A 17,575-nucleotide genomic window follows, 5' to 3' on the forward strand; every position below is an offset into this window, starting at 1 on the left:
CACCACCCTTCAGCCCTGGTGCTGTCCAATAGTCCCCCACCTGGACTCGACAGATCACAGTGTAAAGGAAGTGTCCTGAGAGCATCAGATGATTCTCGCCAAGCATTCACACCTGTCACTTCCACAGCTCGGCAACTCCTATGAAATCAACCTATCCTGAACCCTAACCCAACCCCAACGGTAACCTTAAGCAACCCCAGTCCTAAAACCTAACCGTAACCCTAAACCTAACCATTAACAATCATCTGATGTCCTAGTGGAAATTATTTTGTGATGCCGACAGATCACCAACTGCGGATGCAGGGAGACTTTGTTGTCCCCTTGGGGACGAGGGACTTTAAGGGGGGAGTTGTGTAATACCCTGGGTCTGCTGTAACCACGTTCGGGAAGGTTCTATGACCCAGGGTCAACAGTTAAATGCAGTAGGTGTTCGGGGACGTCACCAATCAGGGGCTCTGCAGTGAGTGGTACCTAGGGACAAGATGTTGCAATCAGGCTGAGAGAGTCTTTTTTTTAATTGTTATTAGTTGCCTTCAGATTAGCGCTGTTCAGCTGTAGTTGCACCACTGGCTGATAAAGCAGCACGCTTCTCCTGCCTGCCAGTCAATATGTTTCATTCGGACTGACTAGTAGAACCAGTAGCCTTTTTATTTATTATGCATGTATAATGTATTGACATTAAATTAATAAAATCAGTCTTTATATGGTTATGCATTGGATAAGGAAATCCAGCTGCTAGTTTTAGTGCAAGTAAAAATCCAACTGGTGACTATCGCAGCCACCGACCACGTTTTAATAATATATATATATATAATATATATATATATATATATATATATATAAATATAGTTATCAGGTCGCTATAACACAACACATATATATATGTGTGTGTGGTGTAGATATATTATATATATATATATATATTATATATATATAAATATTGTATATATAGATACCCACACACATTATAATATATATATATATATAGTGTGTGTATATATATATATATATATATATATATATATATATATATATATATATATATATATATATATATATATATAAATAATTTAATTTATAATTAATGGCCAAAATTGTACTTGAATGGTTGCTTACTGATTTAATTTCACGTAAATATGGTGTGTGCGCCAACACATGATTATTATCATGTAATATAAAAATATTTTTATATTATAATCTATTTCGTGGTTTTGTGAAATGGTTTATTTTGTGCTATTTTATATAGATAATTATGCTCACGTTATATGTTCAGGGGAAGCATAATTAAAAAACACAATATTTAGTCAAAAAAAGTTATTATCAAGTCATGACAGTCGCATTCATAAAATTACTGTAGAGTGCATTCAAACATCATCGTACCAAGCGTCCTTATAACACAGCGTGGTGACGTTGCGTACGCGCGCTTGCTACGTACCGCAGAGGGAAAGAGAAGAGCGAAAGATGGCGACCTCAAATAATCCACGGAAATTCAGCGAGAAAATCGCTTTACATAACCAGAAACAGGCAGAGGAAACGGCGGCTTTCGATGAGGTGATGAAAGACCTGAGCATTACCAGAGCGGCACGGGTAAGCGACCTTGTCCATATTGCCGATTATTTCGTCTGGGCACTCGCATCGGCACTGTTACCTTGGACAAGAAGGTAAACAATAACAAACCAATCGGTCACTCGGTCTCAATTATCGATCGCATGGATAGAGGCAGCGCCGACACTTTGACGTGAACGCAATAGATAAACTACCGGTACCGTTTGCATCGCTTGCACCTGACTTCGGGTGTTATAAGTTCAATACATGCATGCATGGGATTGCAATGACAGGCTGGCAACTGTGTGACACTCACTGACAGCTCCACTGATTCCGCAGGAAAACCAGAACACAAGAAGATTCGTCTACCTACCAGGCAGCATAGAGAAAGGACATGGGCACAATTAAAGGGTGCTCGGTTCTGACTGATGTCATTTTGAAGAAAAAACTAAAACAAAATCGTGAACATCATATACCCCGCAGCCAGAGTATATAGACTTTTCAGAAGCCAGTACGTTATTTTTTTTTTATTTATTATTATTATTTTTTTTATTAATTTAACTGATTTGTTAAAATGTTGCTAGATTAACCCAATTTACGCCACATACCTTTGGAGTCCACGCGCTTTTTGTATTGTAGTTTTGCTACATTGCCTTGTTGAACACTAGTTTTTATGAATGGGCGGTTAAGGGATTCACAAGTGTTGCAAAACAGAACGGAGCAAGTTGCTGTTTGGATAGCGAGATCGTTGAAGCGTATAAACAGCATTGTACTACAAGTGTGAGTGTACAGTGTTGCATGTTAAAACGAGTATATTTTCTTGAACTTGGAAGCAAAGGAGGGAATTGGACCGAGTCGATAATCTGTTACCTGCCAGAAAACACATTGGTTAACACAAATCTCCACTATTGCTTTTTATATCTCAAAATCGTAATGATGTTTGCTTTGGTGCTTTTTGTATAATGTTGATGGTAAATAAATCACTGCTGTACAAACCTATGCTTGAATTATGAATGAAACATGTGGTCCTACTACTGAAGGGTCGACACATTTTCTAAGAATTGTGCTAAGATGTTATTTGCAGTTTTCTTCTGTGCAAACTATTCCAATTCACAGCTTTGAGTTCAGTTTTTTTTTTTTAAATCTCATTCCAAATGGGTGTGTTATCAAGAGGTAGAGTTGAAGCATGTTGGTATTATTGAAGAGGTTTGGTATGTTTGGCACTGCTGGTGTCCGCCTTGAAATTGAATAAGGGGTGGCCTTAATATTTGAGGTGGTTTATATTGCTCTCAATGGGAGTAAAACACAGTGCCCTTAATTGTGTGGTTCTATTGTAACCACCTGGTCTTACCTGAATGTGAACTCCAGAATAGGATTTTCCAGTGCAAGTTAAAATGAGCTATTTGAATATGAAGCCACCTGCTTTAGACAACTGTACATGTGGAAGCTCCTTAGGTGGCAGATTACTTCAGGTTCCAGTTTATATAGGATGCTGTGCATGTGGTAAATGTATATACTATAGTTACTGCTGCAACGAATGTGGCTTTATCATGTTGGATGCCTGCCTGCTGTGTGAATGTACCATACTGTCTGGGATCGCGCTGTGCCGTGCTTGGGAGCCTCGCGGAGTCTTTTCATACGCAATGTCACCCTTTAGATGGATTTTTGACATTAAATGATCTTTGCAGGTATTTTTCCTGGTCCAGTCAATTGAATGTTGACAGCGTTTGCAGAACATCATACCACCTGATTTGTAGAAGTCAATAGGGTGCTGACTTACCATACTCAGAACTTTGGTGTTTAGTTTTTCATTTCTAAGCTTTAGTTTTTATTGTTTTAGGCAGAGATTTCCACATTGTGTTTCACAGATAGTGAAGGTTAGGTGGTAGTGTATTAACAGAATGCAATGCGGGATGCTACAGCTGTCACTGAATATAAAGACGATTTTCATAAACTCGTGACTAGTTTTCATTCCAAAGTACTGTAATCTGTTTGCAGTAAATATTTTAGTAACACCCCTGTATTTTAAGCTTGCTCTTGCTTTAGGCTCCGTTTAAAAGTAGAAGAAATCTGAATAAAAATAATTCTCTCACTCTTTAAAAATTTATGTTTTTAATTTTTTTTTTTAATTCATTGTCCATTTTAAATCATTTTTTTTTGATACAGTGATAAGTACATTTGTGTTCAACTCTCTTTCAGCGCTAAGTCACACAAGCACCAAAACACACAGAGAATGCTAACAGATCTGAACAAGAACTGTTTACAAACACACATTATTTACAGAGTGATCCCACCCCCTTCCCCAGTCTCCTCTTCAACTACAGAAACCCCAGCTTTTTTGAAGCAACGTTGCATTGTTTGCTGACTGACTGATTTCCAAGCATACTTTAGCAAGCGCACAGCATCTAACAGAGACATTTTATTTACACTGAATTTTCATGCTGATGCTGAATTTTCATGCTGATTTACTCTTTCCAGCCAGGCTTGCTGTTGCAGTCGGTGCTGTTTTTTTCAAACTGTAAACCCGACACTGCGTACAGGGATTAAATAGCCAAGATGCAGTACAGGGGTTATCACTCAGTAACGAGGTGCAAACAGCTGATTGATCGATCTGTCAAGCGTTTACTACAGTAAAGTGCTGCCTTTTGTATTGAAATCTGTGTGAATGGCAAGGTAACAAGATGAAAACAGCTGATTGGTGGATTAGTAAGAGCGATTACTACAGTATAAGCAGTGCGTTTGTTATTTTAATCTGTGTGAATGGCACATAACGAGATCCAAACAACTGAGTTTGCCTGAAATATACAGTGTGCTTAACGTGGTATAAATTATGCCTTTCTTATTGAAATCAATGGGCATGGCAAAAACAAATGCTATTTGTCGGATATAAACGGCTGCCTGAAATAATCCTGTACAGTGTAAGTGGTGGATACTGTATATAATTATAAAGACCATAGTAGTAGCATCAACACAAATGTACCACTGTTTGACTCATGACATTCTACCTCACTGTTCTTTTAGGTCCACCTACCCTCTGCTGTTATTGGTATTTCTATTCCTGGAGTCTGTTTTACATGTTTTGATTGGTCGATAGACCTATCAACAAGCAAATTGCACGCTAGCACAGGTCACAATGTGTAACATGGGCGGTGTTATATGCAATGTAGTAGGGGAAGAAATGCTTGCAATTCAGTACATAAAATCAAACAAGAGGTGAAGATATACCTAATGCTGTGCTGGATTTTGTTAGTGAAAAGCAGGTACAGTTAGGGAAGCTTGTTTCATTGTGTACACACAGTGCACCTGGCATGATGGGTAAACACAAAGCTCTGTTGTCAGAACAAAATAAGTGGCTCATTTTTAAGTTTTTTTCTGTATTGTGCAGCAGGAAGCACTTTGTGCCTAGTCATGTGGAGTGGAACTACGTGATGTTATGGCATTGGTTTTGTGTGTTGTGTGGCAGAGTGGTTGGTAAGGGGAACAGATGTAGCGGTGATGCGGTGCAGGAGTGATGAACAGACAACAGTGATTCAGTGAACAAAGTGCTTTAATTTGTACTCCAGGTCTGGTGACCGATAAATAATAACTCCCCGGCTATACACAACAATGTGTATAGCGCGGGAATAACAAAAACTGGGCACAGTCCCGAACGAAAAAAAGACACGGTCACGAGTCCTGGGTGCGTGCAGACGTGCAGGTGCTCGGTGTAGACACAGAGTTGTGTGAAGTGCTGTGGTGCTCCGGATAGTGCTGACCCTTTTTTGACAGCTCCGGAGACTGTCTATCATGAACAAAACACAAACAGTTTAACAAAACACACAGAACATGTATTTATTGTATTTACTGCGAGCTCCTCTCTCGCTCCTTTGCCCTCCACTCGTTTACCCAAATGAAGGAAAAGATCAGTGTTACCCTGGCCCCTATATGTAATCCCGCATGATATCTAGGTAAACGGTTGCAGCTGCCTTATTACTTGCAGCTGCCTCTCGTTTACCTTTCAAATCAATACGGTCTTACAACAGAGTCTCGCTTCTTTCCAGGCTGACCCACTTCCCTGACCCGGAAACGAACTGTCAGGCCAGCCCTTCCAGATACTTCTCCTCCCGTTCTTTAGCGCCCTCACAGGTCGGGAGGAAGATTCATCAACAGAACTCATGTTTCCGTCACAGTTGTCAATTGGATTTTTGCTTGAGTGCTCAGACACCGTCGGTTCCAGTCCCTGTTGAATGAAGTGGATTGTGAATATCCGTGACTTTCGATGCACAACGATGTATGCTGGCTGGCTGTCCGTGGCAAAGTTTTAGCTCGCTTTGCTGCCTGCTTAAAAGAAATAAACTTTCCTAAAAATGAAAGGTATCACAGTCTAAACTTCAAGTATTATTATCTTGTGGACATTACAGGTAATTTTAGACAACTTAATGTTGAACCGCACGGTCAAGTGAACACTGTCCTATCTCGACAGCAGGCGGTTTTTGCATTTTAATCCAAATTTACTGTTAATTAGTGATATCAAGACTGGCAGACTGACTCGCTTTGTTACGAACAAGTTGAGATTCATGCATGGAAGACGATTCTGGCAATAGTCTGGATCTGCAGCAGCCTGTGGCATTCACATCTGAGCTCAGGGCTTGCAAAATTTTGTTAATGGTACATTTAGGCAGTCCTTTGTCGACATCTGGTTGTCCAAATAAAATGTCAAGTTGCCCATAATTGACCTATGGACTATGATTCGTACAAAGTACACTGTACTCAATATAGGTACAGTATCTCAGGGTTCACACACATTTTCAACATCAAAATTCCATACTTTTTCCAGATTTTCATTTGTTTTTCCCAGACTTGTGTTTTAGTTAGCTTATACTAGTTTTTTGATTGTGATCCACATAGACGGGCAGCCGCAGAGCATTATAGCTTTTTGATCCAGATCAGAAGTTGCTCCTGGTTTTCTAAAAGTATTTGTCAGAATCTGGAGGTGCATATCTAGCAAGAGACAATGCAGGTATGCAAAAGAAGTAAGATACAATCTAAGAAATGTCCAATATTTGAGAACTACATTGCATTATTTACAAAGAGAATATACAAAGTTGTATACTTGTGCCAAAATAGGATAGAATAATGGTACCAATAGTATACTAAAACCAGACAATTCTTCCACAAGTATACTTGCTGTATGTTACCTTTTTGTAAGGGATGATATTGGATTCTGATCCAAACTTCTTTATACCCTCTAAATGTTGAACACTATGGGAGGTGAAAAATAACAAAAATGAAATAAATGTGCACACATTTTATAGTAAAATGTGCAAGTGTCGTGTGTTAAGCATATAAGTCAAATACTAAATACAGTACGCCCTCGCTATAACAACCCTGTTTGGGTCCAAAGCCTTTTGCTCATTATAGTAAAAGGACAATCCAAAACGAACAATATAAGCTGCTGGAGTAAGTTAAGGAAGTCACCTTGGATAAAGGCATTAGCTAAACTATTAATAATATTACTACTGTTAACAAAATGTAAATCTTGGTGAGCAGAGTACAGTAGCTTGTAATTCCAGTATGTACCTTTGTTTAAAAAAAATCATAGTCTTCAATATAAAAGTATATACTTTGGCTGTTGTAGTGTCTGTTCTAACCTTTGTTTCACTGGAGACGACACAGTCATCTGAGATATATACGAGTGCACTGACTAGAGAGGATTGCTTGAGTTGTCAGGGGTGTTACACGGGGCAATCCTCGCGGGATTTGGTCACAAGCAATGTCTACTTGTACGTCACCCCGGAAATCACTCAAGCATTACCAATGAAAAACATTGATCCCTCTAAACGTGTTTTACCGTGATGATCTGTGAGTGGACTCTCGATTGAGAAACCGCTGTTTAATTAAAGCACAGAACATTATCTTGTTATAGAGTAAAAAAAAGTGGATTGCCCGTCAGGCAAGCAGCCAAAAAAACACGCTGTCCAAAAGATTTTTTTGGTTGTCCGGGAAAGTCTGGCTATCGATTTTGCGAGCCCTGGAGCTGGTTATGTCCTTCAGGTCTCGCTTTGTGGACTCACTGGCATTGCGTCTTGTTCAAGTTTATGATTCTTCCCCATGAAGCTTACGTGGAAGAACGTTAGGTTATTACCATAACCCTGGTTCACTGAAAAGAATGGCAACCATTACCGAATCAGAAGAGAATCTCTGACCTGTCAGTCACTGAGCATATAGCATTAGCATATCGCCATTTTCGAAATCTAAGGTCAGCTGGGGACACAACCTCGAAGGGTAATGGTTGTTAGGGAACCAGGGTTATGGTTCCCTTTCAAGTGGAATGACAACCATTACTGAATGGGAAGCTGTACCAAAGCTGTCATGGCTACAGATAACCGACAGTACAGCCCCACGGCGATAGCCTCAGAGCCTTCATGACGCATGCTGCCTGCAACACCCTAGAGCCCAGGGAGGGTCTTGCTTGGTTTGCAACATCAAGGAGGTAAAAACATGCAAATGTTTGACTACCTGTCCGTGTAGCAGCATTGCAAAGCTCATCTAAGGAGGTGCCATGAAGGAAAACCCATGAAGTTGCTTGTCCCCTGGTAGAATGGGCCGTAATGTCCCCCGGTAAGGGGGAGTACGTCTGTTCATACGCCAAGCATATGGCATCTGACACCCAGTACGCTAGATGTTGCTTCGAAAGGGCTTGACCTCTAGAGTGGGACCCATTGACCCAACTGCCTGCAGGATGCTGTCCTATCCAGGTAACAGCGCAGAGCTCGAACCAGGCAATGCGTGTGCTGTCTGCAATACTCCTCTGATTCGTGCGGGGGATGTCTGAAAGCCTCCAAAACCACTGGTTGGTTAATATGGAGAGACCACCTTTGGCAAAAAGGCTGGATTAGTTCTTAATGTTACCTGTGAGTCATTACCAGTGAAAGCCATACATGTGTTATCGATGACCAGTGCATGAAGCTCACTTACTTTTCTGGCAGATGTAATGGCTAATAAAAACACCATGCGCTCAAATGGGGGACCCATAAGGACCCCCAGCTCCAGATCCCAATTGGGGACTATGCTTTTCATTGGAGGACTGAGCCTCCGAGTCATTTAAATAATTGCACTGCCAGGAAGTCAATTTTATCGTGGTACACAGATATTGCTGCCAAGTAGACCTTCAGAGTAGATGCAGATTTTCCTGCATCAAACAGGTGTTTTAAGGTGGTTAGAATTGTCTCAATAGGGCAGGTCACAGGGTTGTGACCCCCAGCAGTGCACCAGTTTTGGAAAACCTTCCATTTATACGTATACTGGGCTCTAGTGCTAGGCGCCCTAGCAGACTGCAGTGTCTCTACCACTGTGTCTGGCAAACCTCGTCTGGATAGATGGCTTCACTCAACGGCCAAACCCAGAGTTGGAGCTGGGCTGGGTTCAGGTGCCATAATAACCCCTCCGCTTGGCTCAGGAGGTCCTTGCGGAGCAGGAACTGCCATGGTTGACCCAACAACATGTTGGAGAGGAGAGCAAACCAGGGGCACCTCGGCCATCTGGGTGTGACCAGCAAAACCTAGGCTTTCTCCACCCTGATCCTCTCTAGTGTTGGGTAATAGCGGTAGTGGAGGAAACGCATACAAAAGCCCCTGTGGCCAGGGGTGAGCTAGCTTGTCTACTCCCAGGGGGCCTCCCTTCTCTCTCCATAGAGAACCATAGGTGCCAGTGAGTGGACTCAACTGTGACGAAGAGGTAGACTTGTGCTGTACGAAACATCTCCCAAATTTGTTTCACAACCTGAGGGTGCAGTCTCCACTCCAAGCTGTCTGGAGCTCCTCTGGACAGGAGATCTCCTGCTCTGCTGTCAACAACGGGGAGGTGAACTGCCCTGATGGAGTGCAAGTTTCTGTGTGTCCAAGATAGGAGTCTGTGGGCCACATGGTGAAGGCCAAGTGAGCGCAGACCGCCTTGGTGGTTTATGTAGGTTACCACTGTCATGTTGTCCGTCCGGACCAGCATGTGTTGTGTCAGGGCATGTGTTAGCGCCAGGGCTACTGCTTGCAGTTCTTGGGCAATTATATGCTCTTGTATGTTCTGGAGTCAGAGGGAGCGACGCCGGGTGGTTCCAGGAAGAGCGAACCAGCTCCAAAAAATCCTTGCAGAGAGGAAGGGCATGTTGTGAGTGGCCTTTGTTTGAGGAATCGATTCCCCTTTCCCTCCTGCTCCACAGGCCAAGGAACATCCGTGGCAGCCACAGCGTGCTGCATCAGGTCACGGAACTCCGTGGTATGCAGGAAGGGTGGTATGGAGCCCCCGCTGTGGCCTGCCCAACCCGAAGTGGCGGGGTCGGACACGTCCGACCTTGAAGCCGTGAACGAAAGCTTGCCAGGGCTTGGGGGTCTAGGTGGGGCCAGAGACTGAAAGCGGGGGTACTGGAGCTGGGGCTGCCTGATAGCAGGGGGCAGTCTCTCCTGAGCCTGTAGCAAGGTCTCCAGCATTGGTCTGTTGGGCTCTCACGGCCTGAGCGAGCGCCTCAAAACGTCGCTCTGCAGAGCTCTGGCGTTTCTCAGAAGACGCGTAAGGGTAGCGGTACCTTCCCGGTGAGCGCCTTCTTGAGCGGTGCCGCCTCGGCTGTGTTTACCACGATTCCACAGAGGAACGAGTACGCCTCTGAAGTGGTGGTGGGGTAGGGAAGGGAGAACCAGGGGTATGGGGGCGCTCCCCAGCCACAGTAATATTGTTGTAATATTGTCGCTTACTGTAACAAATCTGATTTACAGGTTTAAACCGTACAAAGGAGACAATTTCCAGCACAAAGCAATATAGGTGTTGTCTCAGTAAGGTGAGAGAGAAAATGGCGATATGCTACTGTGAGGACATCCCTGTTCAGCAGGAGGTGGGAGAGACTTCCCCCTCACAGAAGGGCCCTGACAGGGCAGCTTTTTTAATATATGCTCAGTGATTGATGGGTCAAAGAGGCTCTTCCCATTCAGTAATGGTTGTCCTTCCACTTGAAAGGGAACTGGAGCTGACGTTGATTCCAGGCATCAAGCCGAGATTCGGAGCCAAGTTGTTGACTTCAAAGAGTCAGACATTGGGTTGAAAAGTTTTGCACGCCAAATGCAAATCTGCAAACCGTATCTCGACAATGTGCAAAACTGCACAAACTGACCGATTTTGAAGAATTTGGTACACGAACGACCTAATGAACTTCCACTTGCATACAGCACAATGCTCTCTTAACAGTGTTTGGCTCCACCATGTGTAAGCAGGTGTTTCCCACTTGAATCATATCAAAAACAACCTTGACAAGATTGACAGGAGAAAGTGAATGCGTGCATGAAGCTAAACCAGAACACTGTTAGCACAATAATCAATTTACATTTTATTTTTTTATTTGACATTTTATGTTTACATTGCACTTTAAAGTACACAATGTGTATTTGTAAAAATATATACCGTACCAATCAAAAGTTTGAGTAGACCTGCTTGAAACCAGGTTTTTCATGCAGGTCTACTATCTATTCTTTTAACTGTATAAACTTGTCTATAAACACTTTATTTAATTATATGATACGTGCACTTGTATAAGCTGATAATCATAAGTGAATTGCATTCAAAAAATTAAATTTTTAAATGAAAATGTAAATCTTGTCAATTTCAATGAAATGGTCACCCAAAGCAAGGGGATTTCAGTCTGAAGCCCAAGTTAGTTAAAATTCTGAAATGTGTATAACACGGTGTTAGAACACTGGCCTAAGTATAAAAGTGTCTTTGTTAGATGTTCTCTGAGTTAACTAGCATGTCACCAATTATTGTTAACAGGTGAGGGTCCATGATTACTATTAATATAGGTAGCATAGGCACAAGTTTGTCATTCCTGAATGTAAGGGAGCAGAAAATGGCAAAATACGCTCAGTTAAGCAAAGAAAAAAGACTGTAATTACTTTAAGAAATGAAGGTCAATCTTTAAGACAAATCGCAAGAACTTTGCAAGTGTCTGTAACTGCTGTGGCCAAGACCATCAAACGATTTGAAGAAACGCACTCGTGAGGACTGAATAAGGTCAGGCAGGCCAAGGGTGACCTCAGAATCAGAGAACAAGTTCATTCGAGTCACAAGTCTGCGAAACCGGTGATTAACTGCCCCTGAAATACAAGCTCAGCTAAGTGCTACTAGAAGTACAGCTGTTTCAACATTAACTGTTCAGAGGAGATTGCGTGAAACTGGCCTAACTGGAAGAATTGCTGCAAAGAAACCATTGTTAAGAGTGCAGAATAAGAGGAAGAGACTTGCCTGTGCCAAAAAACACAGAAACTGGACGAGGAGTGAAAGTCGGTCTTATGGACTGTCAAAATTTGAAATATTTGTGTCCAACCGCCGAGTATTTGTAAGATGCAGAGAGGGTGAGCGCATGAGTTCTGCATGTGTGGTTCCCACTGTCAAGCATGGAGGTGTCAGTGTCATGGTCTGGGGTTGCTTTGCTGGTGACGGAGTTGGTGATCTTTACCAAGTCCATGGCAAGCTCAACCAGCATGGCTAACCTAGCATACTTCAGAGGCATACCATTCCATCAGGATTACAGCTAGTTGGGCAGTCCTTCATTTTTCAGCAAAATAATGATCTGAAACACACCTCAAAGTTGTGCAAGAACTATCTGGCGAAGAAGGAAAGTGAAGGACAACTCAATCTAATGACCTGGCCTACCCAGTCTCCAGACCTCAATCCCATAGAACTTGTATGGGACAAACTGGACAGAAGAGTCAAAGCAAAGGTACCCACAAGTGCCCTACATCTCTGGGAATTGCTGCAGAAGAGCTGGGAAGACATGTCGGGTGATTTCCTGCTGAAACTTGTTAACCGAATGCCTCATGTTTATGAGGCTGTTATTAAGTCAAAGGGTGGCTATTTTGAGGAATCCAAGATTTAGAGACAATTTTCAATTTTCTTGAACATTGCTTTGTGAAGTACTTAAAAAATAGATGGTGAGTAAGTAGATTCAAGAAAATGCACAGAGTCCTTTTCTTCAATCAGTTGCCAGGTTTATTGAAATATGCAGGGAGTCTGGTCCCAGGTACAGGACATACAGAACTCAAAATTACAATGTTTGCGTGACATTAAATACCCTTCTGTATAGATGGTCCACCTCCCCTTTCTCTGACATTAACCAATGGTCAAGGTAATTTAATTTATTGTGTGAGTGTTAATGTGTGTGTGTCTGTGTGTGTGGTCTAGTGTGACAACCTCTGAACTCAGTGCATTCTTCACACTCCTGGAGACAAAAGGTCCATACATCTGCCTTTTGTTATCTCCTTGCGACCCCCATTGATGCCAGTGGGATTATCTCTTTTGATCTCTCTGAAGTCTAGAGCCTGTTCCCTTCTAGTCCACAGCATTGTTATCTCGTTAGCTTGCAGTCATTGTTGGGCAGTTTGTAGACGCATCGTCTCTATCAGTGGTTAGCAGTACATGCAATTTGAACCAAACAGTCTGCTATCTGCAATATTAGTCTCTTTTCAGAAAAGAACACCAGTATAGCTCTGCTAGTCCACATGCGCAGCAAACCCCTAATCAATTCTCAATCCATGTTTTCCAACACTTTGATACTCCTTATGTTTTGGTTTGTATATTGTAACATGTGTTTTCATTTTCAAGTATTTACAGAAACGTATACGATGTAAAACATTACACTGTGTAACAAAATTTTTTTTTTTTGTTTGTTTCTGGGTAGTAAGTGTTATTTCCTAATTGCTTATGCCTCAAAAGTATAGAAAATGGCTATTATTCCCCACAAACTTTGCTTTTGTGACCAGGACAGTGATATTTCAACATATCACTATTTCCAATAGGAAAATGGGCAAATGTGTGTCTTTTCGTTCACATAAAGTCAGAAAAAAACAACATATGAATCCAAATTGACCGGGATGACTGCCAACTCATTCGAATGTCACTCAGCAACCGTAGGATGACATCAATTGACCTACAAAAAGAATGGCAAACGGCAGCTGGGGTGAAGTGCACGGCGAGGACGGTTCGAAACGGGCTCCTAGGGGCAGGGCTGAAGTCATGCAAAGCTAGAAAGAAGCCCTTCATCAATGAGAAGCAGAGAAGAGCCAGGCTGAGGTTTGCAAAAGACCATAAGGATTGGACTGTAGAGGACTGGAGTAAGGTCATCTTCTCTGATGAGTCCAATTTTCAGCTTTGCCCAACACCTGGTCGTCTAATGGCTAGACGGAGACCTGGAGAGGCCTACAAGCCACAGTGTCTCGCACCCACTGTGACATGTGGTGGAGGATTGGTGATGATCTGGGGGTGCTTCAGCAAGGCTGGAATCGGGCAGCTTTGGCATGAATCAAGCCAAGTACAAGGTTGTCCTGGAAGAAAACTTGCTTCTTTCTGCTCTGACAATGTTCCCCAACTCTGAGGATTGGTTTTTCCAGCAGGACAATGCTCCATGCCACACAGCCAGGTCAATCAAGGTGTGGATGGAGGACCACCAGATCAAGACCCTGTCATGGCCAGCCCAATCTCCAGACCTGAACCCCTTTGAAAACCTCTGGAATGTGATCAAGAGGAAGATGGATGGTCACAAGCCATCAAACAAAGCCGAGCTGCTAGAATTTTTGCGCCAGGAGTGGCATAAAGTCACCTAACATCAATGTGAAAGACTGGTGGAGAGCATGCCAAGACGCATGAAAGCTGTGATTGAAAATCAGGGTTATTCCACCAAATATTGATTTCTGAACTCTTCCTAAGTTAAAACATTAGTATTGTGTTGTTTAAAAATGAATATGAACTTATTTTCTTTGCATTATTCGAGGTCTGACAACACTGCATCTTTTTTGTTATTTTGACCAGTTGTCATTTTCTGCAAATAAATGCTCTAAATGACAATGTTTTTATTTGGAATTTGGGAGAAATGTTGTCAGTAGTTTATAGAATAAAACAAAAATGTTCATTTTACCCAAACACATACCTATAAATAGTAAAACCAGAGAAACTGATAGTTTTGCAGTGGTCTCTTAATTTTTTCCCGAGCTCTGTGTGTGTGTGTGTGTGTGTATGTGTATGTGTGTGTGTGTGTGTGTATATATATATATATATATATATATATATATATATATATATATATATATATATATATATAGTACTTGAAAAAGGGAAACTACTGTGCACCAAATGGTGCAAAATCAAAAAGAAAAATGTAATGTAGGTACACAAAAATGTGAATAATTGATAAATTTAAAATTGACCAAAACAGGTTATGTCTGGACGTGCTGTAAACAAGCTGTATAAGCAAGTTGTCCTTCAAAAGAAAAGTTCTGAAGTAGAATGTTAATATATATTAGGGCTGGCAAGTGATTGAAATTAATCTTGATTAATCATGAGTATTTTTTTTTAATCTCAGTTAATCTTGGTTTGAATCGCATGTTTAATTAATACAATTACTGCATCAATCTCATTTAAGTTTGTTTTACTGATGCTATTGTAATGTTGGAATATATTTTCTATTGTTTTGGCCAGGTTACTGTATTTGCACTGTTAAGATTATTTTATTGAAGTTGTTATTAGTGTAGAATTAGTACAGCAGAAATGATTAGTTTGAACTCTGTTTTGTACTGTGCAGCTAATGCTACTATAGCTTTAACTGGAAGACGTGGCTGCTGAATTGAGCAAGTTTCATTGAGCTCTGTATCTGTAACTAAAAGCAACAAACCTGATCCAAGGAAATACAGGATATTGAAGAGAGAAATCTCGTTTGAACATTGTTTATACACTTCACGATCCTGGTCGGCTCCTCTCAAAAGAACACAGACTGTACATTGTTTCCTATTTCTGGATTCTCGTTTATATTTACAATCCAGGACTGTTGTTAAATAGTTTCAACCAACTGCTAAATCACAATGGAGTCAGTTTATTATTGCATTTACAATTATTAGTTTCCTTTACAGTTTCCTTTACTCATAAACTGATGTTTTAAATGATAACATTAATAATTTTAATTTCTCTTAATATGAAATTCACTAAGTAACGTTTATATCCTCCATAATTATAATTAATGTCTTTTAAAAATAAATGTGGTTATTGAAATAAAATAAAAAGCTACAGTGTTAACGGGGCTACAGTCGGCAGCTATCCAACAGCACTGCTTAAACTAATATCTTTCTTAGCTTGATTCATGAGTTGCAGCGATATTAAACTTCTAAGAGTACTCTCTGTCAAACTTCATTTGTTGTTGCATTGTTGTTGACTACTGTAGCAGAAAAACTAGTAAGTGTATTTTAAGAAGTGAAAGCATGTTTAACACACAGGTGATACAGCAGACTAGATGCACTTCAATGATACTGGAACTCACTTTGACAGTATATACAAGTAACCCTCTTTCTATCCAATGAACTGTCAGAAAATGTTTAAAAAATAAACGTCCTATTCACAAGTCCTTTAGTTTGAGTGCTTTGCTAATGCGGTTCCATGACACTAAAATGGTGGTGCAGGAAATGAGTTATGGTATGGTAAGAGGGACAAACTAGGAGTGTGATTAACATGTGTTTAAAAAAATGAAATCTCCCAAGAAATGAACGCGTTAATTGCAGAAGTTAACTGTGATTAATTGATATATATACACACATACACACAGTGCTATCTGTTTATAAGAATTACTCATATAAAATCAACCGCATATAATGATCAAAACCACTGTGACAAATTCATTGCTGTACTAACCATGCTAAAATACGCTTCTAAGAATCATTAAGAATCATGCTGACTGCATGTAATATGATACTGTATCAAGTGCATTGATGCGTACAACGATTAAAGCTGAATTTGAATTTGATCACATCTTGCGTGATTAGGGAGGTACGCTGCATGTGCATTGTATTCCCTGGTCAACAATGACTACCAGTAGAAAAAAAACAAGCCGTGCAGTTTATATGTCGACATGGTAGGAAAAAGAAGCTGACATTGTACAGGTATTTTTTGTGTTCTCTGGTTAGTTAAAATTTGTTTTAATAAAGTGAATACATGTTCAATACATACAGAGTACAGCAGTGTTATTGTGTGATATGCATGTAGAAGGAGTGGGATTGCAGTGAAGAGGAGGAGGAGGAGGAAGAGGGGTGTGAAAATGCAGTGGTAGTCCTGACAGTAAATACTGTACGGTAATGTCATTTTAATTCAAAGGCTATTGTATATAAGAACATAAGAACATCAGAAAGTTTACAAACGAGAGGAGGCCATTCGGCCCATCTTGCTCGTTTGGTTGTTAGTAGCTTATTGATCCCAGAATCTCATCAAGCAGCTTCTTGAAGGATCCCAGGGTGTCAGCTTCAACAACATTACTGGGGAGTTGATTCCAGACCCTCACAATTCTCTGTGTAAAAAAGTGCCTCCTATTTTCTGTTCTGAATGCCCCTTTGTCTAAACTCCATTTGTGACCCCTGGGAAAAAGTCCCTTGGGTCGACACTGTCAATACCTTTTAGAATTTTGAATGCTTGAATTAGGTCGCCACGTAGTCTTCTTTGTTCAAGACTGAACAGATTCAATTCTTTTAGCCTGTCTGCATATGACATGCCTTTTAAGCCCGGAATAATTCTGGTCGCTCTTCTTTGCACTCTTTCTAGAGCAGCAATATCTTTTTTATAGCGAGGTGACCAGAACTGCACACAATATTCAAGATGAGGTCTTACAAGTGCATTGTACAGTTTTAACATTACTTCCCTTGATTTAAATTCAACACTTTTCACAATGTATCCGAGCATCTTGTTAGCCTTTTTTATAGCTTCCCCACATTGCCTAGATGAAGACATTTCTGAGTCAACAAAAACTCCTAGGTCTTTTTCATAGATTCCTTCTCCAATTTCAATATCTTCCATATGATATTTATAATGTACATTTTTATTTCCTGCGTGCAGTACCTTACACTTTTCTCTATTAAATGTCATTTGCCATGTGTCTGCCCAGTTCTGAATCTTGTCTAGATCATTTTGAATGACCTTTGCTGCTGCAACAGTGTTTGCCACTCCTCCTACTTTTGTGTCGTCTGCAAATTTAACAAGTTTGCTT

The 17,575-nt window shown here is 40.9% G+C and overlaps 1 protein-coding gene across 7 annotated transcripts in view; it reads left to right on the forward strand.

The window, feature by feature from the left end:
• The first annotated feature begins 1,442 nt into the window (after positions 1-1,442).
• Positions 1,443-17,575, forward strand: part of LOC121300940 (CREB-regulated transcription coactivator 1-like) — a 60,090-nt gene continuing 43,957 nt past the window's right edge. For all 7 annotated transcript variants that reach the window (XM_041229949.1, XM_041229950.1, XM_041229953.1 and 4 more), the window contains exon 1: positions 1,443-1,587. In XM_041229949.1, the coding sequence (XP_041085883.1) occupies positions 1,462-1,587 (126 nt within the window). In that variant the 5' untranslated portion in view covers positions 1,443-1,461. The remainder of the gene's footprint in view (positions 1,588-17,575) is intronic.

Source organism: Polyodon spathula, chromosome 26 (assembly GCF_017654505.1).
Source record: "Polyodon spathula isolate WHYD16114869_AA chromosome 26, ASM1765450v1, whole genome shotgun sequence".
Taxonomy (NCBI): domain Eukaryota; kingdom Metazoa; phylum Chordata; class Actinopteri; order Acipenseriformes; family Polyodontidae; genus Polyodon; species Polyodon spathula.